The sequence below is a fragment of the Drosophila eugracilis genome, unplaced genomic scaffold (genome assembly GCF_018153835.1).
Source record: "Drosophila eugracilis isolate 14026-0451.02 unplaced genomic scaffold, ASM1815383v1 contig_649, whole genome shotgun sequence".
In the NCBI taxonomy this organism is placed as follows: domain Eukaryota; kingdom Metazoa; phylum Arthropoda; class Insecta; order Diptera; family Drosophilidae; genus Drosophila; species Drosophila eugracilis.
In genome coordinates, this window is record NW_024573535.1 from 109,124 (window position 1) to 126,478 (window position 17,355).

Here is a 17,355-nt window from a genome sequence, read left to right on the forward strand (position 1 = left end):
TTTTGTGTTTGTCTTTCATTTATTATTTCTCTCTCTGTTTGTTGTACCACAAAATGGAAAAAGTCAATTGTTGCTTTAAATCAAATTTTAAATTTTAATTTAAGTTCTATGTACGAAAATGATATTAAGTGAAACTGTATTTGATTTTTATGCTATGCATTGCGTTTAAGTAGATAAAAAAAAAAACAAAAACAAAAACAAAACAACAACTTTTCCACACCAAACACACACAAAACGAAAACAAAAAAACAAAACAAAACAAAAACTAAAACAAAAAACAACAAATTTATTTCCTATCGCATACAAATTTTTAAGTGAAAAACCAAATAAACATAAATGTGCTTAAGTTTAAATCAAATTTACAATTTAGTTGAGATTACGCAACTTAACGACGATAACATTTTACTAACTACGTATAAACTATAGGATTTCTAGCGAAAATATATATATATATTTACACACCTGTATATATTTGTATTATGTATACAGTTATGTACGTTTAGCGAATGGCCCAGTATGGTGGGGGCGTGGCCGGCAGAGGGGCGCTACTACCACTAGTCAGCGACTAAACTAACCTAAAACAAAACAGACCGAAATGAACAGCAAAACGCAAAAGAAAACGTAAACGGAACTAGAAAACCGAAGCAATAGGGGCGGAATATGGTGTGGACTTTATGCCATTTAACAACTAACAATTAACATTTAAACATTTAACGAACACCGACTGACGAGAATCGACCAAGGCCGCCCTCCCAGCCCCTTCTCCGCCCGACGCCACCCACACTGCGCTTTAATTTTCAAGGCCGAAAGCTGCAAGAAGCAATAAAAAAACAACCACAAATGAAAATGAGAACGAAAACGAAATGAAAATGAAAATGTAGGAAATCGTGTGAGGAATGAGATATTTTCTTAGTTGCTTACTTGTGTAAAATGTGTATAATGTGACAAAGTGAAAGCTTTCCACCTCAACTCTTTACATCTATATTATATATCTCTACGTATATCAAAATCACATTGTACTGTATTGAAGTATATATATACATATATATTTAATTTTCGATTCGTATTCCCTGTACTTTATGGTTTTAACTTTACTTTCATGTACTCAGCGAAAGTGAAACGACGAAGAAGATTCAAACAAAAATGTGTACAACTAATTAGGAAATACTTAACTTTACACAGAAAACAAACACCACACATGTTTCTCAATCACTTGATATATAGTTACTTTAATTCCTAATCGACACAAGCATATTATTAATATAGCTATGTATGCCTAAATCTAACCTAAGTCAAAAATTGGCAAGATCAAATCGATAAATCAAGCGAAAGGAAGCCGCCGCGAACCCTTTTAATAAAGATGCTGCCAAAGATTTTTTATACAATCGATGTGAAAATTTCAAGAAGATGAAAGCGAAAACCATTTAGATTTATTACAAACTAAAAATATGAAATATTGTCCATATTATTTGTACAATGATTATTATGATTATTATTTTATTAGTTTGGTCAAGTGTATTAATTTTGTTCTTACTTTTTTGTGGTCAAAATAAATGGAATGGAAAACAAAAGCGAGATATTTTTGAGACTTTTGCTCAAAAAAAAAAAAGTATAATAAAAACTGAGATGAGTGTTAAGCAGCGCTAAAACCGAAACTGAAATTATGTAACGATAACCGATAAACAATTAACGATATCTATGTCGATATCGCAGTATTTGGAGTTGGATTTGTTGAATAGTTTGTTCCTTGATGCGACGCTTAAATGAAAAGAAAAAAAACAAAAACAAATTTCGGGCGGATATAAGACATACATACGAGTATAACACTATACATATACGATATACATATTGAACGTGAAGATATATATATATATATAGAGTCGAGTATATATGTTTACAGGCAATCAAATCAGTGAAGGTCGATGGTTTAGTTAACTACACACAAAAACACACATACAGTTACACACTTACGAGCACACAATGCCTCCTGCTCCTGATCACCACCACCCACGCCAACCACGCATCAGTCACCACCCACAAACAGAAACACAAACACCCAGCCCCACCCCGCCCCCCTCATTTTTTGCCCAATTTTTGTAATTTGTGCGTCTTGTATCATACTTGCATTTAGTTAAATTCCGAGACAAGAGCAACAAGTAACATAAAACAAAAACAAAAACAAAACAAAAAAACAAAAACCCAAACAAACGCTTTATACATCAAATTATTTTAATATAAATGTATAACAAAACATATATCTATATATACATATACAAGCAGACATATACAAAACAAACAACAAATATATTACGTATTTTATTTAAAGCGAAAAACATTTTTTAAGGAGCTGTCTCTGTGCTCTCCAGAGAACTAATTCAAAATAAAGGAACTCAACCTATATAGACAGTCCCCAAATTAAAGAAAAACAAAAAGATAAGAAAAGGAGACAAAAACAAAAACAAAAACAAAAAAAAAACAAAACAAATTTACTAAATTATTTATACATGCGTACATATACTTACATATATGTAAAAACAATAATTGATAGAAACCAAAACAACAGAAATACAATCTAGTGTACGTCAATTTTTTGATGATATTTTTCGCCTTATTATAGACAAAACAAAGAACGATGATGAAGAGGGAACGAACGAAAATGAGAAACCAAATTCGAACTAAAGTTAGTTGAAAGCGAGCGTGGAGTTGTGTCTCGGCCTCGGCTTCCAGTAGGAAAAGAAAGCAAAAACCAAAATCTTAAAAACTTCAAAACCCAAAAAGAAGAAAACAAAAAACCAAACACTTTTTAAATAAAAGCAGAACAATTTTTTGGGATTTATTTGCGGGCGTAGGAAAGAGAAGAAATGATGATCACATGTCAAGTTGATAACAAATGAAAATATGAACACTAAACGACAAGCAATCAATTACCAAAAAAAAAAAAACAAGAATTATATATTATACGGATAAATCATTACTAACATTAAGCTGGAAGAGGGAAACTGAAGGAAAACCAACAAACAATATGTAATCAAAAGCAAGTTTACAATACACACACACAAACACATACACACACGACAAACTAACAACCAAAACATTATCAAAAAACCAAACTAGAAACTCAAAGCAAGCAAATCAATTAAACACGTTTCAAAATCGATCTAGCAATTCGACAACTAAAACACACATTTTAAATCTAAACAGAAGTATAGAGAAAGAGAAAACCTACAAGAACTAAACTTAACATAAAATCACTATTTGATTTGCCTGCTATGAAGGAGTAATAGACAAAACAAACAAGTTCCTCAAGTTTATGATTTATGATATATGTATATCGATTGTTTATCGCTTTATTTATTTTCGATTCTAGCAATATTGTGTAATATCTTAACTCATGAAACAATTGTTGATAACATTGAGTTGTGTTCAGCTTATGTGAATTATGTGAACGATATATATATATATATATATTAATATGTAGGTAAAATAATATAGAAAACCAGGGATTGCCGAGGAAATAATCTGGGAATTTGTACTCCACTTTACGTTGTAAAACTCCAGAAAATAAAAATGAAAAGAATTTGAATTAATTTACTTAAACTTTTGTTTTTCTTTGGTTTTTATTTATAATTTGTATTAGTTCGTTTTTAGAACCAGTTAAGCCTTATATCTTGCCCAAATCTCTGTTCAGATATTGCATTTAAGTCATCGACCATTTAATGCTTTTCGCTTGATCTTAATGTTTAGAAAATATATGTAGAAACCAAAATAAGAGGCTAAAAATGTATGAAAAATGAAACTCCCTGGTCGAGTTGTTGTGTTAAATTTGCGTACATATCACTGGGAATTATTTACACTATGCTACCAAAACAAAAACCAAAAAAGATGGAAATGAAAAATGAAAAAAACCAAAAAAAAAAAAAAAAAAGAAGATGATGGATTTTTTGCATAATGTTTACACTTTATGCTGATATTTATACACCATAATAGGGATTGGTTTTTCGATTTGGTTTTACACCTATGGTTTTCTTCGATCGATTGTTGCTCACCTTTTTTTGTCAGTGTGTGTCTTGTGCGTGCGATTAATGAGAGTGTAGTGTTTTTTGAATATATATATCTAAGCGCATATGTCTTATAGAGGAAACCACACAGAAACTAAAACTATAGTGCCATGATTCATGATAAAGAAAGCGAAAAGCGGAAACCGAAAAACGAAAAATGGAAAAAAAAAATTGTTTATTGATGTGCTGTAACATTTAGTGAGTCCTTTTTTGACAAACCAAACAAAACGAAATATATAATAATAACAAATATATATACATACATATTTACTAGTTTATAGCGAACCAAAAACAAAAACAAAAACAAAAACAAAAAACCAAAACAAAACCAACTTAGAAACAACAAATTGCAATACAAAGATGAAAAACGAAAAGAAGTTAAACCGAAATATGAATAAAAGCTTTTCGCGTTTGGGGAAAAGAAAAAGGATCGAAAAGGATGTGAAAGGGAGCTAAGCGGCAGGATACCAATATGAAAACAGAAGCAATTAGAAAGCTTTTATTTTTCTAGAATTTTAAAACCAAAAAACCGAACAACAAGGAAACCAGAAACTAAGCTAATGAACAAGTAAAACCAACTTCCTAATTTCTCTCAGCGCAAAAAACCAAAACAAAAGCAAGAAAATTAAATTAAACACACTAACTAGTAGCATATGAAATGGCATTCTGGATACCAAACACGATTTGGGTATCACTTTACTAGATTTAGAAATATAGAGCAATAATAACATAGCAACTGGGAATGCCGATTAAAACAATTTCAAAACCGTGTCCTCTGTCTGTGGGGTTGTTTTAAGGAAATTGGAAAATATGGAAAGGCAAATGGGTAGAGGAAAAGCGAAAATGAGAAAAACCAACATTTTTATGTGTAGCGAATATTATGGAAAACAAAATTTACACGACTAACAATAACACAACAATTATACATAGCTCGATAATAATAACAAAATATATATATATACGTATATATATTATATGTATATTCGAATTAAGATATGACCAAAAAACCAATAGAAACCGAAAACTTTTGCGCGCCTTGGCAAATTTTTAAGTAATATATATATATATATATAGTATTTATGATGAAACTAAATGTAGATATCAATTTAGAGGGCAGGTAAACCAGATCGGAGCGAGCTACACTGCAAGAAACTTTGCCACTCCACTAGGAACACACATAAATATTAGACAACGATGTAATGAAAGCAAGAATGAGGTTAGGTGTGTGGGGCAGCATAGCCAAGGCCTTTCGGGATTCCCCCCAAAACAAAGTACGCATGGATTAACCAGTCCCTATAGAGATCAACTAATCGACATTTTAAGCAAACGTAAAATGCAAACCCAATAAACATTAACGAACAAATTCCCTGTGTTGTCAAATGGCTTTAAACAAAGAAATAATAACAAATAAAAGATAAAAAAAGAAAAAACATGAAAATGAAATCCAAATAATGGATAACGAAAACCAGATACGATTTGTAATCCATAAGCAGATATTTTGTAAGGTTAGCAGAGGCTAAGTAAAAGTTTGCAGAAAACAACATTTTTTGGGGTCGAGTGCAGGAACACAACAACAATATTTTTGGGCACCAAATATACAGTCAACTTATTGTATTGCATTACGATTACGATTACGATTACGATATTTATACATCATATACTACCTATATAGGACTACGGATGATAGAAATCAATTGAACATGAATATGAAAATGAAAAATACGGTTTTCCAGCAGATCGAAGACGACGAAAACGATAAACAAAACCAAACAAACAAAATGAAAAACCATACAAACATATTACCATTAGAATGTTTTATGAATTATATACACCTTATATACATGATATATATACATGTGTAAATTAGCCTAAACGATAAGATGTTGAATGAATTTTATGTGAGTTATTTTTGATGTTGTATAGTTAAAAACAAAAATGAGAAAACAAATATTAACAAACCAAAACAATCTCCCTTTAAGCAACCAAAGCGAAAAACAAATTGTTGGGCATTTTAATTAAACTTAAAAAACAAAATACAGAGTGCAATACAATAAAAAGAAAAATCAACAAAAAAAAAAAAAAAAAAAAAAAAACAATGTAAGAAAAAAAGCAAACTTAAGGCACAGCAAACATTTTTTCGAACGGATCGAACCGATATATATATATATATATATATATATGTTTACCCAAAAAACTATTCAACAAGGATTTTTGAACTTTCTTTGAGAATGGAGAAAAACAAAAACAAAAACAAAAACTAAAAACATAAAACAAAAAACTAAAAAGCTGCCTCAAGAGTAAAAATTGAATTAACTTAAAATTTACTAAGCAAATATATATACACATATATATTTCATATATGGACAGTGGGCGCCAAAAGTAGCCACTGTGGATATTTAAACTCAAACAAATGGAATTTTACCAAGCAAAAATATTAAAAAAAAAAAAAAGAAAAATGAAACGAAGATGAGAACAACACCAAAAACATAAATGATTTAAACAAATTTACATCAAACATATTTGTATCTTTTTTTGTAATTTTTTTTTGTAGGGCAGCATTTAGTTTATATAGCACAAGGGTTAAAGGGCAAACACCAATAATTAATGTAATTAATATGTAAAAGGGAAAATTTCAAATGTCAAATGTAAAATGTAAAACGAAACAAAAACATATGTAAATGTTCCTCTAGAACCAAGCTAATTGTTCTCCTAACCACATCTAACCCTTGTGACCTTCTCACTTCTCACTCTGATTTGTGCTAGGTTAACTTAAAGAACATACAATATATATATATATATATATATAAATTAGTATATATATGTATATCGAACGGGCAGGCGCAGATTTAAACTATTTACATACTTATAACTATGTGAACTACAGAAACCAACTTATACCATTTTTGCTGACTGTACTCCTTAGGCTTTTTACACCTTTTACCATTTTACTCGCAAATGGCAGACTATTTAACGAACGATAAGTAAACTCTTGCATGCCACACACTCAACTCAACTCAACTCAACTCTCGACCTGAATCCAGGCAGAGATACATATATATTATATATATATTCGGATATGCTAGATATCTATGGCAGATTCTGTGGCGGAACCCTATATACGAGTATGCCTCAAGAATAAGTTTCAATTGTTGCTGTCCCCGAGATCTGATCTATATGGATCCGATATAATAGACCCCCCAACATGACCCATTCAGAAGATAATCCCCTTTAACCCCCCATCCCGCCTGTGATAGTCTTAAATCAATGATAAAACTAATTTATTTGATTTTGGAAAGAGGATTTTCCCTTATTTATTGATTTTGGCGCGCGTGTGTGTGTTTTGCTTTGATATGCTTTACATGCGTATTGAATAATTTTGAAAAGTATACAAATTAGCGTTTATAAATATTATACAAATTTTGAGAATTTAATGAAGTTAGAAAAAAAAAGAACAAATAATGACAATATTCATTTGTTGAGCCGAACACCCCGAAAACCTTAGACATATCCTTCTGTTGCGGTATTTACATGTTTTAGGCGCTTTTATTTACACAAATCTAAAACGAAAAGCGCTTGATTTTTTAATTGGCAAAGTAGTTAAAAACTTTAGTTAAAAACTAGATACAGATAGAAAAAAAGCTGATAGAAACCTCCGAAACATATCCTTATTTTGCGTTCGATTAATTGGCAAACTGGGTAAAAGTTATATTTGTTATCGGCTTGTGACCCCATTAACTAGGTTTGGTGACCCCGAATAAACCCAACAGCAAATGAATAACCAACACAAACACACACATGCATACACTGAGCGAACTTTTGAACCAATTATACAATAAAGCATTATAAGAACAAATATAGCATTCTAAATGGTAACTGTACCTTTAACGAAACTCATACGGTAGATAACTCTGATATTGATTTGGATTCCGATTTGAATATGAATTTCGATTCACTCTTCCAGCAATCTTCATCGAATATCGATCTTCGAGCTGACAATATTTTATTGAATATTGTGCCATGAAGCGAGTGAACTATATTCAATTGAATTTTTAGCATTGAGCAATCCCCCTAGAGAAATTCTGATTTAGTAATTTTTTTGCAAAAATGGTTTCATTTAAACAATTATATCTACACAACCATTTTACGGCAAATCTCGAAAATCTCAACAGATATTTTTGTATCTTTAACAAGCACGTGAGAAACTTTAAGATCCCCCAAAAAAAAAAAAAAAAACGAAAATTGGTCCGAATTTTTTCATGCAGCAAAACCAAAAACCAAAACCATGACAAATGAATTGTATTATCAAGGAACGATATATATATATATATATACATAAATAGTGCGTGTAATAACTAGAATCACATAATTCCATCCACTTTTGATATTTTAACAAATGATAAAAAAGAAAAAACACAAACAAAAAGCAAAAAAAAAATATTTATTAACTTGATGAAGCATCTTAAGTGTTTGAATGTTGTCTTATAAAAAGTAATAAAAACGAATTATATGAAAAAATATTATATATATATATACATATATGTATATATATATATGTGGATATATAAATTAGGGGCGTGTCATTCCTAAAACAACCAAAAACAAAAACAGCAAATAACACAATAAACACGAGCAAAGGAGCGAAGGGGCATGGGTGTAGCATTAACATTGATTTCGTTGTGCTTTTTACACGAAAATGTTGAGAGTCTTTTCCCAAGGATTCAATCGAGTTTTCTAAGGCCTGGTACAAAAGTTTCTAAACATAGGGCTCAACCTCCTAGGCACCGCACCCTTCAACACACTTGCCCAATAATATATATACATTATATTATACACTGCCCCAAAAATTTTTGGGAATACTCTCTGCCTCCCTTTTAAGGTAAAAAAACGAAGAAGATGATCAATTCCTTCGGCCAGCTTCATTCACACACTCACTTGGATATTTATATATATATACGTATGACTATATAATATAGTGGCACCAAGAAATATGTAATGTCTTATTGTAGAAAACGGTTATTGATATTTACACATCAAGAAAACAGAATTAAAAAGCAAAAAGAAAAAGACAAAAAAAAAATATATATACTTAAATACATAAGAATGCTTTAAATTATACTCAGAACAAATTATATACAATATATACACTTATATATTTACGAGATACGAGATACGAGATAGGAGAAACCGAAATCAGTTAGGAACCTTTTTCTAGAATGTTATGTCTTCCCTTTGAATCAATTAAGCAAACAACAAAATGATAGAAACAATTGATCGAAACCGCTTGACCAAAAACTATAGTAAAACCAAAAGCAATTGAGAGCTAAATCAAAGCTTCAAGAAACCGAAAGAGAAACCAACAACTTAAGAGTTAACTTTAGCACTGCAGCAGCCAAAAAAAACAAAACAAAACAAAACAAATTGTAGGAAAAACAATACATAAGATCATTAACAACAACAAAAACAAAATGGAAAAAAACACAAACATTGACAAACTACAATAAGATGTGAAAGTTATAGAAAGTTCTCCTTTTGACAACTCCAACTCCTAAAAAGAACTCACGCAGAACAACCTGTTTCAGCCAGCCACAAATTTACCTATGTACTAAACTTGAACAAAACTAAACTATAACTAAAGCTACAACTACAACTACAACTACAACTAACGGTACTTATAGACCCTAAACTTAAACTATAGTTTGCAGCAATTCGAACTACAATTACAACAACTAAACTGAACTCAACTGAACTCAAGACATTACCTATAAGCATCGAACCGCAGGGTTGCATCATCTGTTAATCGTTTTTCATTTAACACGAAACACAAAATTTGGGTATCATTACACCTGCTTGTAATTATAATTAGTATATCCAACGTAATGACGTAACAAATTTGACAAATTATATATACACACATATGCCTATATGTATACATACCTTTAATGAGTATAACAACAAGAAGAACAACAAATGAAAATGAAAGTGGAAAATAAAAAAAATGATAATGAAAATGAGGAAAATCGCAGACTACTCAGTGCAACAGATAAGACTAGAAATTGATTACCTGAACCTTGAGAACAAAAGCTTGAGTTTTCTTTTACTTTACACAAAGCGATGAACAAAACAATGAAAATCGATAGGAGCGATACAATTACACAAGCAATAAAAAAAAAATGATACAATTGACAGAATCAAGAATCTAGAAATATAACTTTATCCAGGACAAGCAAACGGAATCAGCAATAAATTTCAAAAAATCAGTCAACAGATTTAGTATATTACACACATCTAGAATCCTTGCCAGAAATCCGAAAAGTATAAAGCCCATACTTCCAATTTTCTCCTTTTCATTCAGCGAATAGTTCAGGGATTACGGGAAGAGTAGAATAAGCGGAGAATTATGTCGGTTTCCAAAGTATTTCAAAATCAATTCGGTTAGCTTTTAACACACATTTGGGCCAATGATGTCCTACATCTATACGTAGAGCCGTGCAATTTGAGAATATACCAAAAATATACCAAAAGGTTGATTTTTTTTTACCTAATAAAAGTTATGATTTTGTGTTTGAGAACATTATTAATTTCAAAATTCAATATTTTAATGCTCGATTTTCAGGAAACCAGGCCGATTTTTATTCTCAGTGTAGCATTTTCCAATCGGCTTTTTAGGACATCGGTCCTCTTGCTCCCCCTCCAACTTCTTTACATGGTTGTGAACGAAAAAGGGATAACAAATTAGACCAATTCCTCATCTTTAATTTTGATCTCAGCCAACTCGGTCGCACTTAACCGTAGAACACTGTAAAAAAACAATTGTTAGGAATTCGATTCGTGTGCCCTCCTTTAATGTCTTGTACTTGTAACCAATGATCATAATTATACACATGCATATATCGACTATATATATATATATATTTACAAGCAACAATAACCGATACCAATTGTATTGTAGTGCTAAAATCTGACGTAGGGATGCGAAACAACTTTCGAGGACGAGGATATGTCTTAGATACTTTGCTCATTGGGTTCTAATTGCGTAAGTGTAGCAGAAAAACAAAATATTTAAACATAAATATAGCTAATTGTGTGTATTTACATATTAAAGTTTACAACAGCCAGCGACAAGGGGGAGATAGATGAAAGAAAGGGGAGAGTTATGTCCTGTAGAATTTTTGAAAGCGTTTTCGTATTCAAACCAGAACAAATTATGGCCTAAATATGAAACTAGAACAAAATATATACCTATATGTATACATATGAATTCTACTTCAAATTATGTCTAAAGCAAGCAACAACAACAACAACAACAACAATTACAAGTGTCTGTATTTTTTTTAAGCAAACCAAAACAAAAAAAAAACAACCCATTGCAATCAGGTACTGAAATCAAAATTTTTGTAAATTATATAAAAAAAAAACCAAAAGCAAGGAAAGGTTTTCGTCGACGGGGTAAAACAAACTAGAAAAACAGAAGATATTATGATATATGGTTTATAGGAACTAGCTATAGAAGGGGCGAAAATATCGAGGATATATGTATATTCGATCCTTATTCGTTAATTCGAACATTTCTGTAGCATACTTAGCAGGGCAGGGCCAAAGATTTTTGCCTTGCCCTCGCCGAAGCCCGAAGTCCTTGGGCCTTGTAAATCACGACACAAGGAATAAAATTAAAAACACTCATATTTAAATATACGTACAGCTATATACTAATCTAGTTGTAACTTAATGTCACTAAGTAGATGCGAATCGGAGGGAAAATCGACGGCGAAGATGAAAAATTGTCCAGACGTTCAACGAAACCAAATGCAATATTTAATTATACAACAAACTAACATTACAAAACAAGCGAGTATATATATACATATATATATGAATATATATATTTTACAATTGATTTATATAACGTATAAGTAAATGCCACATCATTTTTCGTGTAAAGCCTATTGAATTGTTTGTTAAACATTTTTTGAAACATTTTCTTTACGAAATAAAAATGGGCAAAAATTACAAAAACAAAAAACCCAGCTCACACAAAGTTACGCCAAAAGAAAAAAAAAAAACAAAAACAGAAACCAAAAAAATTTATATACATTTATCGAAGGACAAATATATACAACAATGATACATTTTAGTGATTAATATAAGCAAAGACCAAAATGAAATATATTAATTTTTGAAAATAATAACTAACAAGTGGAGGAAATGACATCAACATTACAAAATAAGCCCAACAATACTAACTAAAACAAATAGCCTTACCAGAACTCAAAATCTTTTATATTTTGCGTTGTACTTTCCCCTTTCGTTGTTTACGAAATTTACGAATAACGAAAATATTTTTACAAAATAAAACAAAATAAGAGAATAAAAATGAAAATGAAAAGCAAACAAAAAGCATGGAAACCGAAATAAATAAAAATACTAAAACTAAAATGCATAACGCTTCCGACAATAAGCTTTGGCCACACTATTGTAATAATATAATATTGAAAAAAAAAAGAAAACGGTAGACCGAAATGAAAAGACGCAAGATGGAAGATCGAAGATACAAGAAGTTTTTGCACTAACGAACGATAAACGTAACGGAATTACAACGCCCAATGACAAAAAGAAAGTATTTGCCCAATTTAGTCTACAGATATATAGATGAATTACCTATGTACTTATGTAGTAGCCTTGTTCTACTGTATATTTTTAAATGGAGTTGTATTGCAGAATCAGCAAAGCAAATGTATTTTCATGACACGCATTTGAAGCGAACATATCAAAAAACCGATACCGAATATGAAAAGAAACGAAATTATCTAGAAATTACCGATACCGATTACCAATTACCAATTACCAATTACCGATTGGATGTTATCAGTGACCGTAAAACCGTTGAACGATTAGCCCTTAAAGCGAAATAACAAAATATTTGGAAGCTGGCAGATAAACTAGGTACGGTTAGGTGTCTTGAAAAATATTCGCAAAAAAATTTTAAAATAAAAAAACTAAAAAAAAAAAAGAGTTCTTAAGCTGTTTCATCATTTATTATTGACAAATATTTACAAGCGCATTTAGGACGCGAAATGTGAAGAATAATATGCAATTGAAACCACGAAAAGTGAATAATACCATAAAAGATCTACCAAATCAAATGAGAGATGGATAAAAAAATATAAAACAAAAATAAAAGAAAACACACAAAACTGAATCTAAATTAAGCATGAATATTTTTTGCTGTGTCTTAGTCCATGTGTCGTAACGAATTTATTGAACTAAATATTATACATTATTAAAATTAAAAACCAAAAAAAAACAACAACTAAAACTAAACAAAGTATCTTAAAATTTTTTGTTTTAAACGAATAAAATGCAGGCAAAGAAACAAAATTTCTACAAAATTAAGCACAAATTTTTTCAGAATAAAAACCAACCAAGCAAAAAAAAAAAAACAAAAACAAAAAATGAAAATACTACGAAAATTGCCTTTTACTTGTATTTTATTTTCTACTATAAAGAATTGAATTATTAATAATATACAACACGCTGAATTCATTAAAGCATAGAAGCGCGCCTAAAAACATCTGTGACTAAAAAACAAAAAACAAAAAAAAACAAAAAAACGAAAAAAACATACATTTATAAAATTAAAGAAAACCAGAGAAAATCCCGAAAACTGGAAAATGAAAAGGAAAAACTCCAATTAAATTATGCAAGTCAATAGTAGAATGTGCGAGGTACAAGAAATTGTTGAGGAACATATGGCAAATACATATACTAGCTACAGTTTAACTAATTATTGATAATGGTACATACATTCTACATATGTACAGCTGACACTCACACCCACACACCCCCAAACACATACATATACAGTTATACAGATATACATATATACAGATATACATATATACTGATATACAGATATACAGATATACGAATACATGCAAACCTAGTTGTATGTGTATGTGCATCATACTTGAGTAGAATGAACAACAATTTATACATTAGTATTTATGTAACAAGCTACTTTTACTCACATGCAAGTGTGTATAGTATAAAGTATACTATACTATATGCTATATACTATATACTATATAGTACGATATATACACAAATATATAGAAGACATTTGAAGACCGTAAGCCCGAACACAGCAATTTACTTATATAACAAACCAAACCAAGTTTCTTTCAAACCAAAAAAAAACAAAACAAAAAAAAATATAAATTAAATATAAAACGAAAATGCAAATATTTGGTACGAAGAGAACAACAATTATGTCACAGAGGAAAACGTTGATGAGCAGAGGCGATGAGCAAATGAAGTTGATGAAAAAAAAAACCCATGAAATACAATATATATATATACACTTATTTAAAATATTTAACAAAAAAATAAATAAAAAAAAACAAAAAAACGATTTATATACATACATATATACATACCACTAAATAGTTTAAATGTTTATTTATTGTATTTGAACAAGATGAACGATAATGAAACCAAATTTAAATAAAAGTAATAACTCAAAAAACCAACCAAAAGGTAGTTTTTTTTTAAGGATTCTGGGATTGGATTTGCCCTTTTCATTTTATATATCTTTTAGTACCTAAATCATTTTCAGAAATATTACAACAAATATTAAATTAGAAGATAATTACCATAATCTTCTCCTAGTTTTACAAGACGACATTACACACTTTCAAGTTCAAATTTCTTCGCTGATAATTTAATTTTCATTAAATTACTTATCATATCGAACAAACACAGTTACCAATAAAAGTTAACGAGTTCAAGTGCATTTGTATAATTTATTCACAATTTCATTTAAAAAATGTTGGCTATACAGGTATCAATGGTGGCGTTGATGTCATTGAATCTCTGCACAGCGTTCTGCGTGGCCTGGTTTGTGCAGGCAGTGGCATCGGTAGCCACGGCTGGAACGGTTTTCCTAAGTGCGATCAAATGACGCAGCGATGCCTGGCCATTTAAGATGAACAAAGACAATTTGGCATAATACACCGATTTGCATGTTGTGTACCGAATGCCGGTACTGTTCATATTATTGCATTTGCGTCTTTGCTTGAGGAGCTGATAGCCATCAACGGTCAGTTGGAGTACAGCCTTCTTGGTGTCCAAACACAGATCAATTGAGGTGACAGCGGCATTGCGTCCGCAGCTCAGGAAGTCCACAGTGGTTGATTCAACGATATCGGCCACACTGCTGGTCACATCGATAGCACAGCCTTCTGCTTCCGTTGCCCGCCTCTCGATGTCCTCCGCCAGCTTCTCCAGCTCCCTCACTGGGTACAGGAAGATATTCAAAAGCTCACGCTCCGCCAGCTTGACAATGTCCTTGGCTAGGGCCTTTGCTTCGCCAATGAAGAAGCTTACAATTCGGTTACCAAAGCCAAACTCTCCAGCCTCGACGTTGTCATCCTCAGCCAACAGCTTCTCCAAGTTCAGTTCCAGGTCCGTGTCGAATTTCATGTCAAGCTCTAGGCCAAATTCTTTGAAGATATCCTGGAGAGCGACCTCCTGACCCTCCTGCAGGGGCACAGCTGAAACCTGATAATAAAGCATAAGCTCAGGTTATACGTTTTGAATCACAATTAATTAGGTTTTGTTTTTTTCCAAATATTTAAATCACATTATTCATACGCAGTGTTGGCCATAAATGGAATTTTCTGGATTATTATGATTATTCTATCAAAACTTAACTTAAGTATTTTAAATATTTGATAGGCAATGACACCATTTTCCACGAGAAGGAAACAATTAAATCTCAATAATAAGATATTTTTTGGATGTAATAAGGTATATATCACGCATACGCACTGCTGGTTACTTCAAGGCGTAACAAAAATAAATACAAAAAAAAAATATAAAACTCCAATCCGATAGCAAGGATATAATCTTGGTGTACTTATATAACTCCAAATTTAGCACTTGAACTACTCACAGCTGCCAGAGCCAGGGCAAAAACTAGAATAATACTCCTCATGTTTGAAATGGTTTTTGCTTGGATCTCGGTGGGGACTCACCTTATATATGAGGTAAAGACTAGACCACTGATTCAGTTTCAGATTGTCATATCGGTACCCCCAGTTAATTAAAATATTCAAGAGTCGTTTTATCGGCCAATTGGTTTATAGTATTTCCCATTATTCTGGCTTATAGAATGTGTCTTTGTCTTGGTTTAATCGAAATAATTTCCGTCTGATTTTATTTCTCAAATCGTTCAGAGAAAAGGTCGCAAATTATATTTTGCTGTGCGTCGAGCGATAGGAAACATCTATTACTGGATTCGCCACTTCAGAATCGTTCTAATCGCAGAATCTATATAATGCCTTAATTATAGAAGATAATGTCATATAATTTATGGCTCCGTCCATGCCCTCGATTAAAAGTCATTGCGAAGTCAGTGAAACCCGCACCAAAAACAGTAGCAATTCAATCTATGAAATCACTTGAGACGTCAGATACACACGCGCTGATGTTATTGACGGTTCCCATTAAAGTGGCTATAATTCGGGGTATTGCAAATAATTCGGGTATTCCATTTTTACTGATAGAAGCTATTATCATAAAAGTTTTTCTCTTGATTTGATATAAAGTAAATAGTGTGATGTTTTAAGATAACTACTCAAATGTGATATAATTGCATAAAACCATTCACCAAATCATTTTTTTTTCTGTGTTTACATTTGAGAAATATATATGTAAGACTTATCCAAAATTACTGCATTACTATTTAAATAGTTTTACAAGTTAACAGTGTTACTTAAACACTTTTAATCACTTTAAAAGTGCCTACTTTCGCTATGAGCAGAGCTTGGTAGAGGTGTTTGGCCGAAATGATATCCCTCTTCCACTTTTGCCCGTTTGCATTTCCGTGCGGTTGCATAGGCTAGGATAAGAAACCTCATAGCCGGAAGTGGAGCTTATCAAATTCAGTTCGTATTGGTTCCTATTTTTCTTGGCCAGGATGTGAGGTAGCCACTGGTTGAAGGCAACTGGAATAAACAAGATGAAGGAAATCAATGGACATTCTCACGAGAGATCTTGTTTTACGGCATTCTGATAACCATCACCTACGACCCCAAAAAACAAAGTCAACTTCTACTACAACTTGTATGGTGTCGTAACAAACTTAGACTTTAGTATGTTATTTACTAAATTTAAGATCTTGATCTTTACCACCAGAAAGAATTTTGCGGGCTATTAAATGTTCATTATTAGAAATAGTTATAAGTTCATTCAAAAAGCAAATATTTGGTATAGTGATTCATCGAGGAATGAACTTATA

The 17,355-nt window shown here is 31.4% G+C and overlaps 1 protein-coding gene across 1 annotated transcript; it reads right to left on the reverse strand.

Moving 5' to 3' along the window:
• Positions 1-14,837: 14,837 nt before the first annotated feature.
• LOC108103130 lies at positions 14,838-16,656 on the reverse strand. The gene is made up of 2 exons (XM_017208497.2): positions 16,009-16,656; positions 14,838-15,614 (listed from the first exon to the last, which is right to left on the reverse strand). Exons 1-2 carry the CDS (start codon positions 16,048-16,050, stop codon positions 14,874-14,876), a joined length of 783 nt encoding a protein of 260 aa, XP_017063986.1. The 5' UTR covers positions 16,051-16,656; the 3' UTR covers positions 14,838-14,873.
• Positions 16,657-17,355: the final 699 nt, after the last annotated feature.

Coding starts and splice junctions, on each gene's coding strand:
- LOC108103130 (XM_017208497.2), bottom strand. CDS start 16,050: ATGAGGAGTATTATTCTAGTTTTTGCCCTGGCTCTGGCAGCT. Junction 15,615..16,008: donor TTGCCCTGGCTCTGGCAGCT/GTGAGTAGTTCA, acceptor CTTTATTATCAG/GTTTCAGCTGTGCCCCTGCA.